The sequence below is a fragment of the Bubalus kerabau genome, chromosome X (genome assembly GCF_029407905.1).
Source record: "Bubalus kerabau isolate K-KA32 ecotype Philippines breed swamp buffalo chromosome X, PCC_UOA_SB_1v2, whole genome shotgun sequence".
Lineage (NCBI taxonomy): Eukaryota > Metazoa > Chordata > Mammalia > Artiodactyla > Bovidae > Bubalus > Bubalus kerabau.
The window spans coordinates 44088671-44112859 of NC_073647.1; the positions used below are offsets into that span (position 1 = coordinate 44088671).

The 24189-nt window shown below is 48.2% G+C and overlaps 2 protein-coding genes across 4 annotated transcripts in view; one reads left to right on the plus strand and one right to left on the minus strand.

The window, feature by feature from the left end:
* Positions 1-12059, minus strand: part of CD99L2 (CD99 molecule like 2) — a 119464-nt gene extending 107405 nt beyond the window's left edge. Inside the window, exon 1 of one of the 3 annotated variants that reach the window (XM_055563471.1) lies at positions 11829-12057. In XM_055563471.1, coding sequence (XP_055419446.1) covers positions 11829-11895 — 67 coding nt within the window. In that variant the 5' untranslated portion in view covers positions 11896-12057. Of the gene's footprint in view, positions 1-11828 lie in introns of all 3 variants that reach the window. The other 2 variants (XM_055563469.1, XM_055563470.1) reach the window with 2 other exon arrangements.
* The window catches only part of HMGB3 (high mobility group box 3), a 262945-nt gene that overhangs the window by 188181 nt on the left and 50575 nt on the right, over positions 1-24189 (plus strand). The window lies entirely within an intron of this gene.

Below are 24189 nucleotides of genomic sequence, written 5' to 3' on the forward strand. Positions count from 1 at the left end.
CAATGCATGATACTGGATGCTTGGGGCCGGTGCACTGGGACGACCCAGAGGGAGGGTATGGGGAGGGAGGAGGGAGGAGGGTTCAGGATGGGGAACACAGGGATACCTGTGGTGGATTCATTTCGATATTTGGCAAAACTAATACAATATTGTAAAGTTTAAAAATAAAATTAAAAAATAAAATAAAATAAAATATTCTGTACATAAAAAAAAAAGAACTAGATGCCAAACATTGTTAACTCCCCTTTAGTAGTCTTGCCTGAATTTCGCATGTATAAACTAATCTTTTCTTTAAAAAAAATGTACTCATCTTTTTGACAGTTATGTCAAAATATAAGCTCAATAAAGTTAAGATTTTTGTCCTTGAAAAAAAATATATATATATATAACTGAGTCACTTTGCTCGACAGAAGAAATTAACACAATGTTCTAAATCAACTATACTTCAGTAAATTAAAAAAGAACCAGTACCCCAGAGGAACTTGTAGATATCTGCATAAGAATAGTTATGCCAGAACTGTTTGAAATGTTCAAAAACTGGAAACCCAAAAGCCCATCAATAAGATAATGAATTTTTTTTACTTGTGGTATATTCAAACAGTGGAATAATGCATAGCAATGAAAATGAATGAGCCACAAATACACACAACAGATCATTAGTAATGCTGAAGGAAAAGAGGCAAAAGTCAAAAGCCTATATAGAGTGTAATTCCATTTCTACAAGGCTAGAGGAGAGGCCAAACTAGACTGTACTATTTGGGGCCACATGATACATGGCAGAAGAATAAAAAAAAAAAAAAAAAAAAAAGTGACTACAGAAAAGGCAGGCTAGTGTCAGCTCTAAGGGGAGGATGGGGCTGTGACCAGTAAGGCACACAGAGGTCCACTGGGTACCATCAACATTCCATTTCTTGGCCTGATTGGTGATGACACAGATCTTCACTTTATACTTGTTTGTTAAAGGCCTTGCACACTTTTCTATATGCCATATTTCACAATAAGGGGAAAAGCCATACATAGTTCAATACTAATAATGTGCAATACATATTTCTACAGAGGAAAAAATGCTTTTGAAATACTGTATTCTAGGGAATTCCCTGGCAGTCCAGTGGTTAGGACTCAGCACTGTCACTGCCAGGGCCCCAGTTTAGTCCCTGACTGGGGAACTAAGATCCTGCGAGCCACACAGTGCAGCCAAAAAAAAAAAAAAAAAAGAAGAAAGACTGTATTCCAATGTGTTAAGAGTGGTTAACCTTGGGTTTTCTACATTTTCCAAGTTTACTACAAAGAGCACATATTACTCTTGTAACCATGTAAACACCTAGTATTGTCAGACTTCATTATAATTTTTAGCTTACTGGAGGATATGCAATTTTATCTTATTACAGTTTAATTTGCAACTCACTAATGCAACACTACTAATGAGGTTGAACATCTTTTCATGTTTGTTGTCCAATTTGATTTCTTCTATGAATTGCCTGGTCAAGTCTTTGGCTCATTTTTCTGTTTATTCTTTTTCAACAGTTCTCAGAAAATTGTAAAACATATTTAAAAAGACAAGGTCATCAGCTAAAACTGAAAACTAATAAGGATGAACACAAAATAGACGAGCCACCTGTGGGAATCTATGCAGAAAATAGCTACCTAAGGAAATTGGTGATGTGCCTGATCAAACTAGGATGAGCTCAAAGCTCACCACGGAGCTGACCGTGCTTTCCTAGAGTCAGCTGGAGCTGCTACCACTCCATAAAGGTTAGCTGTGATCTGCTTTTCTCTAACGTGTGTCCTGGGGCAATGTGACAATGACAGAACTTCAGTGACTCGTGAGGAATACTGAAAATGAAGAGTGCAGTCACAAAGAATCTCTACAGCAGCCGGTCTCAGCCTTGGTGGTTCTGCTCCCAGGGGGCACTGGGCAATGTCTGGATTCATTTGGGGTTGGCAGACTTGGCGGGGGGGGACTCCTGGCATCTAGTGGGGAGAAGCCAAGAATGCTAAGTATCTTTATGATGCACAAGAAAGGCCACTGCCAATGACTTCTGCAATCCTAAATGTCAACAGTGCCATGGTTGAGAAACCCTGATCAACAGCCTCTATGGTTTTTCCAGTAGTTATGTATGAATGTGAGAGTTGGACCATAAAGAAAGCTGAGCACCAATGAATTGATGCTTTTGAACTGTGGTGTTGGAGAAGACTCTTGAGAGTCTCTTGGAAAGCAAGGAGATCAAACCAGTCCACCCTAAAGGAAATCAGTCCTGAATATTCATTGGAAGGACTGATGCTGAAGTTGAAGCTCCAATACATGTGCCACCTGATGCAAAGAACTGATTCAGTGGAAAAAGACTCTGATGCTGTGAAAGATTGAAGGCAGGAGGAGAAGGAAATAACAGGGGATAAGATGGTTGGATGGCATCACCGACTCAATGGACATGAGTTTGAGCAAGCTCTGGGAGTTAATAATGGACAGGGAAGCCTGGTGTGCTGCAGTCCATGGGGTCGCAAAGAGTCTGACACGACTGAGAGACTGAACTGGGGGTAAAAAGTGCTCAACCTTCCGTGACCCTTCTCCACGTGGAAACAGTGATTGGTGGAGAAAGGCAAATCCCCATGCTGACCCCCCTCAACAGGGGTGCTCCAAAAGCCCTTGAGACCCACCATGCAACTACCTGGGGGAGGAACTTCTAGCCAGAGGGGAGGACAAACATGAAGATGCCAGAGCGATGGAGTGCTTAGCATATTGGAGGACCAGCAAGCCACCCCCAGGCAGGGGTGGGAGCCAAGGTCAGAGAATGGGTAGTCCCCATTCTGTTGGGACTTGTAGGTCACAGTAGGGACTTAGATTTACTGTCATTACAACTGGAAGCTGCTGGAGGGTTCTGCTGCTGTGTGGAGGCTGGAGTGTAGGGGGCAGGAGTGTACTCAGAGACACTTGTAGGAAAGTCACTGCCAGTCACAGCCAGGGCTCCAATGAGAGGGTACGGTGGCCCAACCAAGGGAGGCAGCCAGAGAGGAAGTCAAAAGAGGTGGAAGTCTGGATGAGTTGAGGGTGGTCACAGGTGAGTCTTCTTACAGTTCAGATATGGGCTATGAGGAAAATAGCCACGGAAGAGTGGCCAAAGCCCCTAGCAGGATGGATTGCCAATTACACAGGTGGGAGGAGCAGGTCTGGAGGCAGCCAGCAGCAGCTTAGGCTCTCACTGGGTCTTCTGTGATGCCAATGAGCAGGGATCATGTTAAAATAAGTTAACATGGCTGTGCAGGGCAGGGGCCATTTGGTTGCTAGATTGTGAGGAGGTCTGGAAATGGTGAGGACTCGGTGGGAGAGAAGAGCTGAACTGGAAGGATTTCAATAACTTTAACACCAGCAAGGCATCAGATGATCACGTGGGGAGGATGAATGTAGGAGCCTAAAGGTCAAGAGAGATCAGGACTGGGGATAGAAACTGAAGAGTCAAAAGCATGCAGATGGGATTTCAGTTCAAGCCATGTGGCTGCTGAAAGCACCTGATAAGCAAGCACAGGTAAACCAGGTGGACTATGTCCAAGACATGCCTGGGAGCCCTAAGGTCAGAGAGGAGAAGAATGAAATGGCAAGGAATGACCACTGTGGCTTCCAGAAGCCAAGAGGAGAAAGTGCTTCCAGGGCAGGGTGTGATCACAGGTGTCAGATGACCTTGGGCTTTAGCCACACTGAAGTCATCATTGACCTTGGCCAGGAGCAGCTGTGGGAGAGGGCTGTGAGGCCAAGTGTTGCTGCTGCTGCTGCTAAGTCGCTTCAGTGGTGTCCCACTCTGTGCGACCCCAGAGACGGCAGCCCACCAGGCTCCCCCGTCCCCGGGATTCTCCAGGCAAGAACACTGGAGTGGGTTGCCATTTCCTTCTCCAATGCATGAAAGTGAAAAGTGAAAGTGAAGTCGCTCAGTAGTGTCCGACTCCTAGCGACCCCATGGACTGCAACCTACCAGGCTCCTCCGTCCATGGGATTTTCCAGGCAAGAGTACTGGAGTGGGGTGCCACTGCCTTCTCCAGAGGCCAAGTGTTATGAAGAAATTAATGGGAGTCCCAAACCACTACAAGTCCACATGGTATAGTGTATTTTACCAACAAAATATTGAAACAGTTTTTGTTTCTTTCTTTTTAGGCATTACTACTTTGGATTTTTTGATCCCCTCCACCCGACCTTTTTTTTTTTTTAGCTAGATGATAGAACCAAATGAATGAATGGTGAGAAAGTAAGAAAAGATAGCCTAGAACTCTGCAAGAGGCCAAGGGGATATGAAAAGCAACAAAATTAGAATTGCTCCTGGGACAGTTCTTCCTCTGAGCTCATTGGGACTCAACCCAGCACACTCATTCAGCGGTCACTTTGGCTCTGGTCAATAAAAACTTTTGTAAATGGAAGCCCTGAATGCTCATTAGAACCCAGCAAGCAAGGAAGGAAAGTGGCCCTTCGGCAGATGGCCTCTTTCCCATTCTCCTCCCCTCCCGGGAGCCTAACTTTGCTAATATCTTGATAACACAGCCTGTTTGTAGTAGCAGTTAATTGGCTACTCCAACAATTCTGTGAGGCCAACAAAGCAGAGAGGTCAGCAGCCTCTTGGTGCAGATAAGGCAACTGTCACCAGCAAATGGTGGGGCCACACTGGAATGCAGTCCCTGTGTTCATTCCATCATCCCAGGCTAGCTGAAGCAGCAATAAACGTGAAAAGGAGGTCAGAACAAGTCGCCTGTGGCCTTGGCACTGTTTGGGGGGTCATGAATTCTGCACTGCAACAATGCTTCCTGGTGAGGGTACCACCTCTCATTTGGAAAATAATCCCACACAGAACACCTTGCAATGCCAGCCAGATGCTGTCTGGCTGCTCCTTTAAACAGATGTTCACTGGGCAGGGCACTCCTTTCTGTGGGCTTCCACAACAGTTTTCAAAGTGTTTTTGTTTCAAAGCTGCACAACCCTCGGACATCGGATGAGCAGACCCAGGTAGGAAATGAACAAAAACAGAGCTGAAAACCACCTGAAGGTACAGTGGCCATCCAGGCCCACCCAGTTCTGCTCTGGTCCTCTCCCCCAACCTGCCTGGGGACAGAGGGGAGCCTGCAGCACACCCCGCCTCCTCAGCAAAGGGGCAGGCACCACCCAGACAAAGAAGAAGGCCTGGCTGCTGGCCACAGACTGCACCTGCTTCCAGTGCAGCTATTAGGACAGGAGGGGGGGCAAGGCCTTTGGGGGACACAGCCGGGGACCCCGGATACAGGTGGCCCCCGCACAAGGCACAGTCTGCAATCTTCTTGTGAAGCAGTTTAAAATCAAAGCCAGGCAAAAGACCACCAACCGCTTTTTAGAGCCCTCATAGATGTTTCAAAGCCTTCACTGCCGCACCAAGAATGTCGTGCTCAGGCCCTCAGTCATGTCCGACTCTTTGCGACCCCATGAGCTATAGCCTGCCAGGCTCCTCTTCTCCATGGGATTTCCCAGGCAAGGAGACTGGAGTGGGTTGCCACTTCCTTCTTCCCGACTCTGGGGGTCAAACCCTGTGCCTCATCCATTGGCAGGCAGATTCTTTACCACTGAGCCACCTGGAAAGCCCTAACCACAATCCAATTTTCTGCACATTGATTTTAAAATCCTGAACTCTGAGTAGATTAGGGATTGATTTAAAATGGCAAAATAGGGCCTTGCCTGGTGGTCCAGTGGCTAAGACAACAGAGGCGGCTTGGGTTCCGCCCCTCCCTGGTCAGGGAACGACATCCCACATGCCGCAACAAAGACCTTGTGCAGCCAAATAAGTTAATTAAATGGCAAATGAAAACAATATAAAGGAACATCGCAAGCTATGTTTTTTCAAAGAATGAAGAGGACTATAAGATCTACCCTTAGCTTCTCCTAGCTTCCTCTTGCTGCTGTAACAAATGATGCCAAATGTAATGCCCTAAAATTACGCATGCTTTTTTCTTACAGTTTGGGAGGTCAGAAGTCCGTAGTCTCACTGGGCTACATTAAGGTGTCACCAGGGCTTCATTCCTTCTGGAAGCTCTAGGGGAGAGTTTGTGTGTGTGTTCCTTGGCTCCTTCCATCTTCAGAGCTGACCCCAGCCAGCTGAACCTTTCTCTCAGGACATCACACTGACCGTGACTTCTCCATGTTTAAAGGAATCTTGTCCTTTCATTGGCCAGCATAACCCAGGAGAATCTTATTTGAAGCTCAGCTGATCAGCAACCTAATTTCATCTGCTACCTTAATTCCCCTTTACTATTGAGGGAGGAGACAGGCAGGCCCTGGGTTAACCTGCTGCAACCGGTTTCATGCTGATCCTTTGACATAAACTACCAATAGGGATTAAGCACCCTGATTGGATAAAAGACAAAGCAGCCTACGGCAGCCTCCTCATTTTTGTGGTCAACAGTTCCCAGCCTGACACACGCACAGAAAGGGTCCCAAGTCATCCTCTTGTAACCTTGGACACACTGTAATATTATAAGATCAGCCGTGTGGCTTCCTCTCCTCCCAGAGGGTTTTGCTCAGGTGCTCACTGGAAAAGATCCAAAATTGTGCTTGGTGGAAACCCAAACAAGGAATAGCAGATGACATGATCATAGGGGACACAAAAGGAGGGTCACCCAAGACAAAGCTACCCTACTCCACAAGTTGGCCCATGTGCTCTCTCACGTGTCCTGTGCTTCTAACAAACTCTGTAGCTGCTTTGCAATCTTGGTCTCTCTGTTGAATTCTCTCTTCAAAGAAAACAAGGACCGACATCTCCTTGCCTGCCAAAATCACTATGTAAACTCAAGTAGTCAGAGGTTCCAGAGACATCTTTGGGAGCCATTATCATTCTGCCTCCTATAGCTTCCTGGGCGTGCTCAGCATGCTAAAGTCTCTTCAGTCGTGTCCAACTCTTTGTGACGCCATGGACTATAGCCCACCAGGCTCCTCTGTCCATGGGATTTCCCAGGCAAGAATACTGGAATGGGTTCCCATTTCCTTCTCCAGGGGATCTTTCCAACCCAGGGACTGAACCCTCGTCCCTTATGTCTCCTGTAATGGCAGGTGGGTTCTTTACCACTAGCGCCACCTGGGAAGCCCCCATGGCTTCCAAGCTGCCAACATTTGGAATACTGACGTGCATAAAAGGTTTTCTCACCCATTTCTATTACCTGTTTAGGACGGCTTTTGGCTGTTACATGCAAACCAAGCCTGGCCAGTCAGTGAACCTGTGAGGCAGCCTCAGCGAGGGCCAAGCCTGGGATGGTGAACAGAAAGCCCCACAGCTCGCCCCCTACCCCTACACACAGAGCAGAAGAGGAATAGCATCGAGTGCAAAGGGTAGGAGCAGGCACATAGCAGGGAAAGCACCAATACCAGGTTGGGGAAGAACCCAGAACAGGAAAGTTAGCTCACCTGGAAAGGATCTTTCCTGAACTCACAAAACCAAAAATCAGCTGCTCCCCACACTCCCCTGCTCAGCCAAACAGCCTTGTTACCCTCATCAGAGTCATCTCTGCTGCACGCAGCTTGGGGCCCTTCCTCCTGGCTGATTTCCGTGTGTGTGTTTAACACACACACACATTTTTGTTACCTGGTATCCAAAGTGATGGAGGGGTTGGGGATGGGACCTTTGCCAGTGAGGAAGGGGTTGAAAACCGATCAAAATGGGGCTAAAAGGCAGAGAGTCCCTAGAGCCTGTTAGTCCAGTGCAATGACTGGGGTGCATAAGGGCAAGCCTGAGCCATGCAGGACAGGGAAGGGTCCCCTCTGCCTAGGATGCACCTTTGCAGGGACCATTCCTGCACTCAGGCAAGCAGGGTGAAGCAGTCCCAGGGCACATTACAGATGCCCCTGCAGCCTGTATGGCTCAAACTCAATAGCCCAAGTCAGCCCACAGGGCTTCTGCCTGAATCCCAGCACCACCAGCACTTGGAGCCAACCTGTGCACACATGCACTCCCTTGCCCAACCAAGCTCAACAGCCCTGAAGACCAACCCCAGCCCCAGGGTCACATGCTGCCACCTCCTTCATCTCTTCTGCTTGGACTAGAGTGAATTTGTTTCAAACAGAAACATAATCCACATATTGGCCGGCAGTGGCTCAGATGGTAAAGAATCTGCCTCCAATGCAGGAGACCTAGGTTCAATCCCTGGGTCAGGTAGATCCCCTGGAGAAGGGAATGGCAACCCACTCCAGTATTCTTGCCTGGAGACTCCCATGGCCAGAGGAGCCTGGGGGGCTATAGTCCATAGAGTCATAAGAGTCTGACATGACTGAGCGACTAAACAACACAATAATCCACATACCACTCACCCTTTTAAAGTACACAATTTAGTAGTCCTGGTACATTCACAAGGTTGTACACCTACCACCTCTATCCACTTCCAGAACATTTCCATCACCCTGAAAGGAAACCCTGTACCTATTCAGCCGTCACTTTTCATTCTCCTCAGACCCTGGCAACCACTAATCTACTTTTTGTCTCTATGGATTTGCCAACTCTGGACATTACATCTAAATGGAATCATGCCATATGTGTGCTTTGGTGTCTGGCTTCCTTCATTTAGTATAATATTTTCAAAGTTTGCACTGTGTAATTTTTGCAATAGTTACTGACACAGAGCTCACTTGGAGCCAGGTGTTGTGCTAAGTGCTTCATCCATTTGTTCTCATTTAATCATAATAACAATCCCATGAGGCAGATGGTGCTATTATCCCCATTTTCTAGATGAGAAAACTGAGGCACCAAGAAGTTAAGTGACTTGCCCTGCGTCATGGTAGTTCTGGCTGGGCAGGCTGGCTCTGCAGCCCTCTTGGCTGGGCTACTTCTTTAAAAGAAAAAAAAACAGGTTTTTTTTGGGTGGCCAAGGTATGTAGCATGTGGGATCTTAGCTCCACAAGCACGGACTGAACCTATGTCCCAGACACTGGGCTCAGAGCCTTAACCACTGGACCACTAGGGAAGTCCCTGGGCTGCCTCTCTTTAAGGTAGCAGGCACTTGGCTATTTGCCAACACACTCATCACAAATTCTTCACCACGTCTCACATTTCTGGGACCTGCTCCATCCCTGGGTATATCTGCATTTACAATCCCTCCTTTGCTTATGCAGATAAACCTGAGTTCAAGTCCAAAACCTTACTGGACCACGTGTTTTTCATCCAGCTATGGGTTACCACTCAGTTACTTTTCAAGGCTGTATGCAAACAGCCACTGTGGGGTGTAGTTAGGAAGTGTAAATGTGTGAGGCACTAAGGGCCTGGTGCGTGGAAGACATGGGGGGACTGGAGCCCTTGTGCAACTGTCACCCGCCTATACACTGAGATCCTTCTCCCAGAAAGTCAAAAGCACAGCTTCCCTTCTGTCAGTACAGACAGGTGACATACCTGTCCTCAATTTTTCAAAACTAGTAAAATACACAGTGGACTAAAAACCCATCAGTAATTAGAACAGGAATGCCTTGTTAACCGCCTTCTCAACTCCTGGGGGCCTAAAGTCTGTCTTGACATGCCGGAACCTGCAAGGATTTCACATTGCTTCAAGGTTCTGAGCATTTTCTGAGTCTTGCCGGGCTCTCTAAGTCACACTTCATTACTGAGGACCAGGACCAAGAAGAAAATGGCTCTTGGGCAGGCCCACCTGATCCACCACTTTGGGGCTTCCGGAGTCAGTGGGGACCTGAGACCAGCTCTGAAACTGAAAGTGCTTGGATCCCCCAAGGGGACCACCAATGCAAAACCCAGATTTGTCACCTTGTTCTGCACAAAAGAACCAGGAAACTGAGTCCCTACCTTGAAACAAAAGATTGTTTTGGTTCAGCGTTAATTAAAATGTAAAAAGATCACTAGGAGGCCATCCTAAATGGGTGGGATCCTAGGTCTCCAGGGGCCTCTCATCTGGTAAGTGGGGATAGTACCTAAGAAACCAAACTCCTGGGGCAATTAAAATATATGTGTGTGTGTGTGTGTGAAGTGGTACACAGCAAGCACTCAGGAGATGCGAGCTGATGGAAGCAGGGCTTCAAATGTGAGGGTGACACATGCTTGGTTCGCTCAAGATACCTGAGTTGTTAGGCATTATACTGATGAGCAAACTGGATGAGCAAACCAAGCCACGTTCTGGCTTTCCCAAGGGCACTTGGCCAGTAAGGCGTAGGAGGGCCGCCTCCAGGTGTAAAGGCATTATGCCTAGAGCTTAAAAGCAAGAACTGGAATTAGACAAGCCTGGAATCAAATTTCAGCTCTGCCACCTGAGGCAAGTTATTTCACCTGTGTGCCTGTTTCTTCCTCTCTAAGCTGGTTGCACCCCTTTGCAATTTCCTTCACCACTCTATAAATCACCCAGTGTAACCCATGATGGTGAAAACCTGAGGCCCGATCATTTAAATTCATCTTCTCAATGTGCCTACCATGTTAAAGACTTGAAGGCAGTATCCTTTTTCTAACTTTTTTGGGCTTCCACTTCCAGCTGTTACATATCATTAGATGCATGTCAATCAAATGATCAAACTTTTTTTGCCACAAATGGATCATAAGCAAAATAAAAATCGTAACTCCAAAGGAAAAAATGGAACAAAAGTCAACAACCCTGTAACCTGCTTTGTTTTGCTTCACTGTGCTGACAACATAATATACAGACTATGATCAGTCTGTGCTCATTTTCTCCCCCACCAAGATGTCAGCTCCACAAGGACAGAGCCTGAAGTTCGTCCACTGCTGCAGCATCCGTGTCTAGAATGGCACCTTTGTAGAATGCTGAATGGTTCTTCTTGTCTAGACTCCAGGAGGGTTGACCACATGAGAAACATTTCTGCATCTTTTGCAAAACTGCCTTGGACTGTCTACTGTTTTCCAGTGTTCCTTATAAGTAAAATAACCTGCACTAGAATGCAGTTATAGGACACGATTTTGTTTTTGCTGAGCTCATGTGTTTTTCACTAGCTAAATCTGCCCTTGTGTCAGGAGAGCTCAGAGCACAATTCTGCGCTCAACTCCAGTGTTTTCCTCAACCTCTTTTTCTGAAGTGGAAATGAGATAAGCAAGCTAAGAACATTCTGCTGGGACTCCTTGGCGACCCTATTTTTAACCACAGACTGCATTTATTCTAAGATGCTTGTCAAACTTGAATGTGCCTGTGACCCGGGGATGTAGTAAAAGCGGAATCTGACTCAGTAGGTCAGGGGCGGGGCCTGGGATGCGGCATCCCTCACTAGTCCCAGGTGATGCTGCCGCAGGTCTTGGAACTTGCTTTCTTGATCTGGTAGACTTGTTCTCTCCCTCTCCTGGAGAAAACATCACCAATGGCTCGAAAACTGGAACGGGTGCCAGAAGCAGCTGCGGGGGCTCGTCAGACTTCCACACTGCCATTCCCCGTCCACCCCCACCCCATCCCCGCCAAGATCCTGACAAAGTAGGAGTGAGCCCCGGAGGCTCCTTGGGTGCTTCTGCTGCAGGTGGCCTAGAAACACCTTTGGAGAAGCCTTGCTCAAGGGAACGAGTGCTCTCTTCGTTTTCCCAACGGCAATCTCCCGGGGACAGCTGTTGTCACTGGTGGAGAAACCCTGTTCAGGATTTTAAGGGGGGACTCTCCCACTCTTTGTAGCCTGGCACCAGGAGGGGTCCGGGTCTCTCCCCACCCACCACAGGGGTCACAGCAGGGTCGGCCCTCTGCTCGCACCCCTACCCCAACGTCCTGCACGGCCCGCCTGCCCGCCGGCGGCCTCCGCAGCAGGCCCTCGGGCGGGGGCCGCGTCGCTCATGCGCACCACCGGGCCCTTGGGGCACTGGCCTCCAGCCCCGCCGGCCTACAGGGCGGGGACCCCACGTGCCCCCTACCCGCCTTACCTCTCTGGACAAGTGTGGTCAAGGAGAAAGCGAGGCAGATGAGGCACGCCCAGCGCCAGGCCACCATGGCTGGGAGCCGGCGGACGGGGCCCAGAGGAGCACAGTCAGCGCGAGAGAGCCCGAGGGGAAGGTCGGGGAGGAGTGGGGAAGAAGGAGGAGGAGGAGCAGAAAGGGGAGGAGCCCTGCCCTCACTGCAGGGCCCCGCCCAAAAGCGGCGCGCGCGCGCGCGCGCGGCGCGGCCCTGAGAGGGCGGATGGGGGCGCGCACGAGCTCTGGCGCCGGGGCGTGCCGGACCGGGTGAGGTGGGGCGGGACCGCGACTGTGGCGCGAGGGGTGGGGCGAGCCTGCAGCCTCGGGGGCGGGACGGCTGCGCGGGGGGCGGGGCCGCAGCCTGCGGGCGGTGCTGACGCTTGAGGGGCGTGGTCCGCGGGCATCAGGCAGGTCGCGCGGTCTGGGTCCTGGCCAGAGCCGGCGCGCGACTTGCAGGCCCCGTCACACCCCGCCCTCGAGAAGAAGTCTTCGAGGTGGGCCCTGTGGCCCTGGAGCTGTGAGTCAAAAGTGACTGGGGACTCCAATTAAAATAAATTAATTAATTAAAATTTTTTGAAGTGACTGGGGAGCCGGAGGCGCTGGCAGCGAAGGTGTGCAGTGATTTCCACCCGGCGCGCGGGACAACTCCAGGGTCAGAAGCTGGACCCGAGGTGGCGCACGAGCCTGGTGCGTTCTGCCAGCCTGGTGACCTTGGACAGGGCTGTTCCCCTTGTGGCCTTGGTGTCCTCCCGGTCAAGAGCTGTTCCCTAGGGGTCCCTCCAGCTGTGGCGCCAGGACCAGGCACCCGCGCTCCTGCCCCTGTCACCTTGGCTGAACTTGCTTGTCAGAACCGTGGCTGCACTCCGACTTGGCTGATCCTGCAGTAGAGCCCTGCCCAGAGATGAAAAAAAAAACAACAAAAAACGTTTTGATGGCTGGCCGCGGTTGGCAAACAGCGGCACGTCTTGAGGAAACGAGCCTGAGGCCAGGGCCCGCGGGTTCAGGCTAGAGGGAAGTTGGGGGGCGACCTGCAGCCAGAGCGCCGCGGGCCCCGGGGACGAAAGAGGACCAGGGTCAGCTCCCCGAAGCTTTGATGAATGCGCTGAAAGCGCCAGTTCACATCTGCAGAGGCGATCTGTAAATGTGCTCAGTGATAGACACACACGCCACGTTCCTTTCCCATGAACCGCTCAAACAGAGTCCATCTCCAGGACCAGGCAAAATCAGATTCCTACACTGACTGTCACAGCAAAATGCCAGCTGCAGCCTTTGACGAGAGCACTCTCAAGAAAGGCTCTGGCTGCAGCCAGCTTTCAAAGACAAAGAGAAAGCGCTGCTGCTCCCAGAGTCATCTGGCTGGTCCCTGCTGTTATTCTGCACAAGCTGTCCCGGACCACATCCTGCTGGGTGTAGGCTACTGCCAGTGCCTTCCAGTGTCCCCTTGGTAGGCTTCCTGTGTCCCCCACCAGGCTGCACCTCCTTGCCCCCCAAAGAGTCTTCCCCCACCCTCTGAGCCATAGTGGTTGGGTGGGGGTCTCCCTGACATGGAGCCAAGATCTTTCCTTCTGTGACTTTTATCCATTGCTCTGAATTCTTGGGTCTGCAAAAACAAAACATAAAACTAACATATTCTGACTTTCAAGGCATTTTGTACTCTTGTAATAGCTAAAGAAATACTGGCTACTATGAGGGTGGGCACTAGCTCTGTATTCCAGGATGCGAATATGGCCCCAACTTTCCCACTAACTCTGGGTGCCTCGAGCCATTCCCTTGCCCTCAGTCTTCAGGGATCCCGCCTATAAGGAAGACACTAGACATCATGATGTTTTGGAGCCCTCCAGGCTCTGATGGATGAACCTCAGCACCTACACACTTATCTACACTGAGGACACTTGAGGAGGTGAGGAAAATGCAGCCTCTAGGTGAGGCATCTCAATCAAATGCAGCTGGGGCTCTAACTGGTCTAGACACCTCAACCCCAGCAGCAAGTCACTGGCCACAGTGAACGGGCAAGAGGACTGTCTTCTGGCTCAGAGGTGCTTGGCACACTGGCCTGTGGGTCAAATACAGACCACCATCCTGTTTGTATAACCTGCAAACTAGGAATGGTTTCAGTTCAGTTCAGTTCAGTCGCTCAGTCATGTCTAACTCTTTGTGACCCCATGGACTGCACCATGCCAGGCTACCCTGTCTATCACCAACTCCCAGAGCTTGCTCAAATTCATGTCCATCGAGTTGATGATACTTATTCAAACATCTCATTCTCTGTTGTCCTTCTCCTCCTGCCTTCAATCTTTCCTAGCATCAGGGTCTTTTCCAATGAGTCACTTCTTTGCACCAGGTGGCCAAAGTATTGGAGCTTCAACTTCAACATCACTCCTTCCAATGAACATTCAGGACTGATTTCCTTTAGGATGGACGGGTTGGATCTCCTTGCAGTCCAAGGGATTCTCAGGAGTCTTTTCCAACACTACAGTTCAAAAGCATCAATTTTTCAGCACCCAGCTTTCTTCATGGTCCAAATCTCACATCCATACATGACTACTGGAAAAACCATAGGTTTGACTAGATGGACCTTTGTTGGCAAAGTAATGTCTCTGCTTTTTAATATACTGTCTAGGTTTGTCAGAGCTTTTCTTCTAAGGAAAAAGTGTCTTTTAATTTCATGGCTGCAGTCATCATCTTCAGTGATTTTGGAGCCCAAGAAAATAAAGTCTGTCACTGTTTCCATTGTTTCCCATCTAATTGCCGTGAAGTGATGGGACTGGATGCCATGGTCTTAGTTTTTTGAATGTTGAGTTTTAAGCCAGGAATGGTTTGGGCATCTTTGAGTGGTTGAAAAAAAATCAAAAGAAGGTTATTCCATGACAGGGGAAATTTACATGAAATTCATATGTCAGGATCCATGAAATTGGTGGGAACATAGGTGGGAATTCATTTGTGTACTGTCTACAGCTGTTTTTGTGCTACTACAGCAGAATTGAGTAGTTGCAACAGAGACCATGGAGCCCACATAGCCTAAAATACTTCTACCTTTCCCTTTACATAAAAAGTGTGTCACTGCCATTCTAGCAGGTTGAACTATGGCAAGGATGAATAGTAATAGGTGATGATGCAGAGCCTAAAGAGTGTGCTCCTGTAGAGCAGGAGATGAGCACAGGAGCTGACACAGGAACAAGAACCAACAGAAAAGGATTGTGTTTATCATGTGCAAAAAGAAACCCACTCAAAAACAAAACAAACGAAAAAAAAAAACAGGTCTTTAGTCAAAATACTGCAAATGTCCAAGGTCAGTTATCCTGACAGATAAGTCTCCCTACATAAAATGACTCATCTGAGGCCTGGTTTGTCTCTCAGTCTCTTATAAGTTAGGTTAGTGTAAGTCTGAGAGAGCCAGTGACATCAGGTCCTCATCCTGCTGCGCTGAGGTCCTCCCTGGAACTTGGAGAGCCTCTTAAGTAGCTGCTACCCTGCTGCTGCTGCTGCTGCTAAGTCACTTCAGTCATGTCCAACTCTGTGCGACCCCATAGACGGCAGCCCACCAGGCTCCACTGTCCCTGGGATTCTCCGGGCAAGAACACTGGAGTGGGTTGCCATTTCCTTCTCCAATGCATGGAAGTGAAAAGTGAAAGTGAAGTCGCTCAGTCGTGTCCGACTTTTCACGACCCGATGGACTGCAGCCTACCAGGCTCCTCCGTCCATGGGATTTTCCAGGCAAGAGTTCTGGAGTGAGGTGCCATTGCCTTCTTCAAGCTGCTACCCTATAGAATTGCAATTGATTGTGGACTTGATTTACATCCAGGAAATTCTAAATTTAGAAACCATGATCTGTGACCCCCCATACACAGGCACACACACACTCCCCACTGCCACTTGCACCAGTTCCTGGCCAAGCCAGCCTTGTCTCCACACCACTCTCCTTGTCCTCACCCTGTTGCCACTCCTCACCCCTTCCTGAACTTCTCGTATCCTGCAAATTGTCACCAATTGTAAAACCATTTGGGCTGACAAGCTCCTCTCTTAAAAAGCCCACCTTTCCTCAGCACTGACCCAGGCAGAGAAATGTGACATGAACAGATGGTCACCAGGCTCATCTGGGGGTACAGGAGAGGCACAGAGAAAGCTGGGAGGGTGTACACTAATCTGAGCTAAGTAGGGTTCTAAGGGCAGCCTGTTCTTCCATCATGGCTCACCCTTCTGTCCCCACCCTCATTACACACTATATCCTTAGGGAGATGTGTTCCAAACTCCAAAACAGCTGTTCTCTCACTATTATTAGTGCAGAGCTCCTCCTGTTCTTGCTCCTAAGTGCCACAAACTCCTCCTTACAAAATTCCCCGATGGGGCCTCCATCACCCATGGCCAAAATTAGACCCACCTGATGACATCTGCCCACCAGGGCTCTGGAATGGCCTTGCCATCAGCTCCATCCCTGTTGAAGGTGCCCGTATCAAAAGCACCAATGTCCACATCAGCAGTACCAATCCCTGGTCCTTGGGGCACCAGACTGGAGAGGGAGTCCACATGAGGGGCAGGGACAAATGCCTTGCCCCAACCCAGGGTCACCCTTTGGCCCCAGGACCCAGTGCAACTTAGCTTGTGCTCAGGACTTCAACAGCCCTTCTGTCTGTTTCCTCTCCTCCCACAGCCTGGGTCCTAATCCCTTTAACCAAAGTAGTTTGAAGGCCCTGACTGGGCTCCAGAGTAGGTGGGAAAGAGACCAGCACTCTCCCCACCCACCCAGCTCCCCACTGTGTGGGCCAGTTCAGATACAAAGGCCCCCACTGCAAAGTTCTGGGAAGGCAGACAGCTGGCTTCTGGGATCGGGTGTACCGGGGCTGCAACTGTTCCCCCAATGCCTGATAGCAGGGGCAAGTCTTCACCAGTCTCAGGAGAAAGAAGAAAATGACATTGTTGTGGCAAATGTTCCCCACATAATGTGAGAGTACTGACCTTTATTCTGAAATCGTGGACTTCTTCGGGTATACAAAAGTCCTTTATTTCATGAAAAGATGGTAGTGTTTTAACGTGCTTACTTTGCAAAATAATAAGTTGGCAAGCCTGCCCATCCCCAGACTTAAAATAAATCCACTCACCAGTGAAATTCACAAGTCTGCAAAGCCATGGCTAAACCAGCAGTATTTAGCCCACCCAGGGCCCTGATATCTGGGGATCTGGGGGACACACCCCATATGTAAACAGAAGCCATGAAAATGGATTCTTAAACAATGTTCCCTCTCATATTTTCTGAGTTGTAAGCAAATTATCCCTCCATCGCCTCCTCCTCTGCACAGTATGTTTGTATTCTCTCCTTTCTTGGATTCTCTAGTAAGGCAAGGTCAGGCAGAGCCTTGAATGCCATGCTAATGAGCAGAGCTTTGATCCTGAGAACCAAGGGAAGCCACTGAAGGGTTGTAACCATTGAGCAGCAGAAATACAGGGAAATAGAGAGGCAGGGCAAAGGGCCCACAGGATTGGTTACTGGTATCTTCTCAGCAGAAAAGCTGGGAGCCTGGGGTTGATCAGAAAAGTTTGGCTTTAGGGGATGTATGCAGCAGAGGCCACAGTGGCCATAGGAAGGAGGGGATGGCTGTGTGGTCCTGGCCCTGTTCTCAGGGAGAAAGGATGTCCCAGGTTCTCTGTGGGGAGGAGACAGATGACAAGCCAGTCAGGTGATTGAGGAGTTAGGGAGGGGAGCACAGGACACTGTGGGAGCACCAAAGAGTGGTTGTAGGGTCAGGAGAGCTGACTTAAAGGAAAAGCAACAGTTCACGGTGCAGATGGTGGGGCAGGAGTGTGTGGATCCCAAGACACCCACTGAAGCAAAGGCCCAGAAACAAACCTTTGAATTTGAATTGCCTGGAACCTGGTCCTGCAGGTTCCTAGAGCAGGTGAAGCTTGGACTGTATTCAAATGCATCTGGGAACCCCAAAGATTTTGAAGTGGGGCTAGGGTGAGGCTGCATGGTTATGAGATCAGATTGGTATTTCAAGGTTCCATTTGTTTCAAGAGACTCAGGACTCTGTAGTACAGAACCCAGCATCTGCCTCAGAAAATACTATGTATGGCAAAAACTACCACAATATTGTAATTAGCCTCCAATTAAAATAAATTAAAAAATAAAAAATAAATTAAAAAAAATAAATAAAAAGAAAATACTGCTCTGGGAGCCAGAGACATTGAAGATTGACAAGCTGGGGCAAGTGGGGAGGAGATTGGGCAGGGGTGTGGAGGCAGGGGGGAGGATGAGAGCCAGGCTCAGGAAGGGGATTTGCTAGGATTTGGTTCTCCAGCTCCTTTGCTCGGAGACAACACAGTGTGGCTGGTCAGGAGCCTCAGCTTCACAGACAGTGGGCAGACAGAGTTGCTCACCCCCAGAAAGGACCCTTTGACCGAGCATTTTGTAATCCCATGCAACAAAGTCCCAGGAGACCCAAATCATCTCATGCTTCTTGATCCCTGTTAGAATTCCCATTGGGGGTTTGAAGTGTTTTCTTAACACACCAAGGACCATACAACAACACGATGATCATGGCGATGATGGCCACGGTCACAACAATCTAGAAGGAAAAAAAGACAGGTGCAAAATGCCAGTGAGTCACCACTTAGTTTCAAGTCTCCTCATCATGAGGAGTCCTCTGCTCTGGAAATCTAAATGCAGAGCACCCACTGTCTTCTGGAAACCTGCGTGCCAAGTGAAGCAGGACAAAACCTTCTACCTGCATATTTTCCCAGCACAAGAGACAAATAACTGATGTCCCTGTAATATTTGCGAGGCAGTATTTTCCATTCTGAATCCTGACCTCTGCAGACATAGGACTTAACACTTGCCTCCCCAAATGTGGACCTTATTTAATGCACCCAGTGAAGTCTCTCTGAAGTACTTGGGAGACTCAAACCACAAACACCAGCATTTGGCCTCTTTATTTCTTTGCATGTCATCTAAGCTGTCCAAGAAACCTCCCAGAAAAGGGTATAGAATATAAATGTGGAAACAGCATCCAATTAATAGCAATAACAGTGTGTTCAAAAATATCTCTTGTCAGTTTTCAATAGGCATCACCTCCCTTTTGGGGCACCTATATATCAAACACCCCTATGCACACACACGGACACACAGGGTACTAGTGGATGTGATTTCAGATGTTATGGAGGCCCAGTCCCAGTCCACCCAGCAGATTAGTGATTCCCTTAAATCCTATGCAAGGATCAAAGCTCTGTGTGACTGCAGACTTTTATCACCTGGCCTGGGTAAACTAAGGCAACAATGAGGGCAGCCCGGATCTCCCTCATGCAGGCTGCGTGAATTTGAATAAAGAATGATGACCATGTATCCACTGAGATCTTCAAGACTTCTCAGGCCTCCGCCTTCTCTCCATTCCCACTAAGATCACCAAGGAAACAGGGCATCTTCATTGGGGTCCTTCCTTCTCCTTCTCCTACTCTCCCAGCCGGGAAGAGTGGATCACAACCCTCCCCACAATGCCTTCTTCCCATTGTCCTGGCAATGAGTCTAAGTTCCTGAGCTCAGCATTCAAGGCCCTGCAGGACCTAGCCCCAGATGACCTCTTCAAGTGGCCTCACTCCCACCACCTCTGACCCCAGGTTCCAGCCTTGCCAGAGCACCCCCTGCTCCCCAAAGCCAGGCATCCCTCCCTACCTCTGTGCTTCTGCTCACACTGTCTCTTCTACCAGGCCCCCTCTTCCTCTCACTCTGTCCTCGCTCCCTGGGCCATCTCATCTACAGGCAGGTCGCACCCACCTACTCCTCCTGGGAACCCAGACACATCCATTCAAAAGCCTATCCTGCATTGTCTAATGGCTTTTAAGAAGCACTGTGATGTCCAAAACAGGACTGTCCAGCCTTGTCCTCAAACTCACCCTGCCACTCCCACATGGTCCCCATCTCAGGAAATGGCATTGCCAATCTCCCAGTTGCTAGGACCCCAAATCTACAAAGCAGATTTGACCTCTGTCCTACTCTCACCTACTCAAGTCCTGGAAGCTCTGCCCTCCAAACAGTCTTGGACGTGTCAGGAATAACTGCATGGCTGCCTCCAGCCCATTCTCCACCCAGTAGCCAGAGGGAGCCTCTTAAAAGGTGAATCTAATCATGTTTTTCCTTTGCTTCAAGTGTGTCAATCTCATGTTAAAGGCCCTCCATCTCAATCAGAGCAAATCTAACTCATGTTTTCCTGCCCTTCTCCACCAGACTGGCTCCCCTCTAGCCCTTGGGCCTAACTGAAATGTACTGTCCTTTCCAGCCCAGGAAGCATTAGGGGCCCATCCTTTCTACTCCTAAGGCATCTCCACTGAACTCTACATCAGTTCCCGGCCTACTGCTTTGAAATTCGCTGTCTCCTTCCACCGGTCCCCTGGTTCTCAAACCTGGTGACATGAAACAAGCATCAGGGAAACCTTTTTTTAAAAAAAATGGAGGTAAATTTTACCTTTTTAAGTATACAATGCAGTGGCACTGAGCACATTCACAGCATTGCATGACAATCACCTCTATTTACTTCCAGAATCTTTCCATTGCCCCCAAAGGAAACCCCAAACCCATTAGCAGTCACTCCCTATTGCCCCTTCCCCAACCCCTAGCAATATGCCAGCACATTTGGAAAACTCAGCAGTGGCACAGGACTGGAAAAGGTCAGTTTTCATTCCAATTCCAAAGAAAGACAATGCCAAAGAATGTTCAAACTACTGCACAATTGCACTCATCTCACACACTAGTAAAGTAATGCTCAAAATTCTCCAAGCCAGGCTTCAACAGTACGTGAACTGTGAACTTCCAGATGTTCAAGCTGGATTTAGAAAAGGCAGAGGAAGCAGAGATCACATTGGCAACATCCACTGGATCATGGAAAAAGCAAGAGAGTTCCAGAAAAACATCTACTTCTGCTTTATTGACTATACCAAAGCCTTTGACTGTGTGGAACACAACAAACTGTGGAAAATTCTGAAAGAGATGGGAATACCAGACCACCTGACCTGCCTCTTGAGAAATATGTATGCAGGTCAGGAAGCAACAGTTAGACCTGGACATGGAACAACAGATTGGTTCCATATAGGGAAAGGAGTACGTCAAGGCTGTATATTGTCACCCTGCTTATTTAACTTATATGCAGAGTACATCATGAGAAACACTGGGCTGGATGAAGCACAAGCTGGAATCAAGGTTGCCGGGAGAAATATCAATAACCTCAGATATGCAGATGACACCACCCTTATGGCAGAAAGTGAAGAAGAACTAAAGAGCCTCTTGATGAAAGTGAAAGAGGGGAGTGAAAAAGTTGGCTTAAAGCTCAACATTCAGAAAACTAAGATCATGGCATCTGGTCCCATCAATTCATGGCAAATAGACGGGGAAACAGTGGAAACAGTGGCAGGCTTCATTTAGGGGGGGGCTCCAAAATCACTGCAAATGGTGGTTGCAGCCATGAAATTAAAAGTTGCTTGCTCCTTGGAAGAAAAGTTATGACCAACCTAGATAGTGTATTAAAAAGCAGAGACATTACTTTGCCAACAAACGTCCGTATAGTCAAAGCTATGGCTTTTCCAGTAGTCACGTATGGATGTGAGAAGTTGGACTATAAAGAAAGCTGAGCGCCGAAGAATTGATGCTTTTGAATTGTGGTGTTCTTGAGAGTCCCTTGGACCACAAGGAGATCAACCCAGTCAATCCTAAAGGAAATCAGTCCTCATTATTTATTGGAAGGACTGATGCTGAAGCTGAAAGTCCAATACTTTGGCCACCTGATGTGAAGAACTGACTCATTTGAAAAGACTCTGATTCTGGGAAAGATTGAAGGCAGGAGGAGAAGGGGACAACAGAGGATAGGATGGTTGGATGGCATCACTGACTCAATGGACATGAGTTTAAGTGATCTCCAGGAGTTGGTGATGGACAGGGAGACCTGGCGTGCTGCAGTCCATGGGGTCGCAAGGAGTCAGACACAACTGAGCAACTAAACTGAACTGAACCTCTAGCAACCACAAATCTTTCTGTCTTAATGGATTTGCCTATTCTGGACAATGGATACAAATAAATCATACAATGTTTGACTTTTGCGTTTGACTCCTTTCATACAGCATAATGTTTTCTGAGTTCATCCATGATGCAGTGTGTATTAGAACCTCATTTTTAATGGCTGAATAATATTCCATTGTGTGGCTATACCACACTTTGTTTATCCAGTCATCAGTAGATAGATATTGGGTTGTTTCCAGTTAAGAGCTATTGTAAGTGATGCTGCCATGAACATGTATGTAAAAGTTTTTGTGTGGGTGTATGTTTTCATTTCTCTGGCGTCTGTACCTGAATTGCCAGTTATCAGGGAAGCTTTCAAAATTACCCCCTGCCAGGCTTCCCTTTGTGAGATTTTGATGTGCTTGGCTGGGGGTGGGGTAAGGCACTACTGTTTTTCTAGAGCCTCCCCTGGTAATTCTAATACACAGTGAAGGCTGAGAATCACTGACTGAGACCATGGCTGGCCAAATTAGTGCCTGTGGGCTAAGAGTCACCTACTGCCTATGTTCACATGGCCTGCCAGCTAAGAATTCTTGAGAAAAATAGAACAGTATTTTCTGACACATATAATGATGCGACATTCAGCATCCCATGTCTATAAATAAAGTTGTATTGGCACATTTACCTACTGTCTATAACTGTGCCACCAGGACAGAGCTGAGTAGTTGTGATAGAGACCGTATGGCCCACCAAGCTGAAAATATTTACTCTCCAATCTTTTACAAGAAAGGCTTGCTTTCGTCCATTCAGAGTCCTCTCATCTTTGTTCTTTCAGCAGCGTTGGCACAGTTGATCGCCCTACCGTCTGGAATACTTTCTTTCCCTAACAGCTGGAAATCTGCTCTTTTTTGGAGCTGCCTCTCTGGAACTAAGGAACATCCCATGTGGGTGGACCTGGGTGCCCAGTTTTCGGGAGCTGGGCCACTTCTACCTCTCATATGGGTGCTGGGTATGCGCAAGGTGGGAGGGGAAGCTGTTAGGCGATCCCTCTGAGGCTTTGGGTAGCGCACTCTCCTTCTGGGTTGGACAAGACTCTCTGAGGTCACTTGCAGCTCTGGTTCTGGTATTCAGGTCTCTGGTAGCCATAGCGCCAAGCACTGTCACCTGCATCACCCTGTCAGTGTCAATGGACACTGATAAGCACGGATGTAATCTGTTCTCATAATGAAACACTACTCAACCATATGAAGGAACAAAATTTCTACGTCTGAAGCTAGCACAACTTTGTAAATCAACTACACTTCAATTTAAAAAAAAAGAAAAAGAGTTTGATAGATGCTACAACATAGATGGACCTTGGAAACTTATGCTTAGTGAAATAAGCCAGAAACAGAAAGACGAATATTGCGTGATTCCACTTACAGGAAATATCTCGCTAGAATAGGCTAATTTATAGAGACAGAACACAGGATAGAGGTTACCATGAGTTGGGGGTTGGGGGAAAGGTAAGTGTTATTTAATGGGTAGAGCTTATGTTAGAAATGATGAAAAGTTTGGGGTGTAAATAGTGGTGGTGATTAATGTAATTAATGCCACTGAATTGTGCACTTACAGATGGCTAAAATGATAACTATTATGTACTATATTTTACCACAATTTTTAAAAGGCTGTTTAAAGAGAAAACAAACCACGTGAGCTTCAAGGAAAGCACTTTGGAAGAGAAAACAGAAGGCGCCCGGACACAGGACAGCCATCTGGGCACGGCTCCCGCCACCTTGCCTCCTGTCAATGTTCACTGAAGCTGGTTTCTTCCCCAGGCTTTCACACTTTATTTCCTGCTTAGGCAGAGTCCCAAGAGGAAGCGGTTTTCATGTACCCATATCTCCTTTTATTATTCTCATCATTCTTTATCATCCTCTATATCCAGCCCATTTGTAATCACAGATCCCCACTTCTGCTTCCTGTCACTCTCTTTGGCCCCTGCCCCAGTCTGTCAGGCCCTGGGAGTGACATTTGCTGTGTGGCTCCTTCACATACTCTGGCTGCTGGCTGAGTTTTTGCTTGTCTCTGAGAGGGACCACCACACCAGTCATCTCCTCCTTTGAACATAATGTTCCACTGCCTCTCCTGCATCAGGCCATGGGTCTGGGCATTCAATTCACAGCCTGCCTGGTCTTAGTACATCAGGCTCAACAGGTGACCTCACTGTCCCCTGAACAAGTTTCATGCCTACCTGCCTCCTTGCCTTATGAGCTTTCTGTTGTCCATTGCATCTTCCCTTAGCCCTTCTATCCTGCTTGTTGTTGTTCAGTTGCTAAATCGCATCTGACTCTTTGAGACCCCTTGGACTCAGGCTTC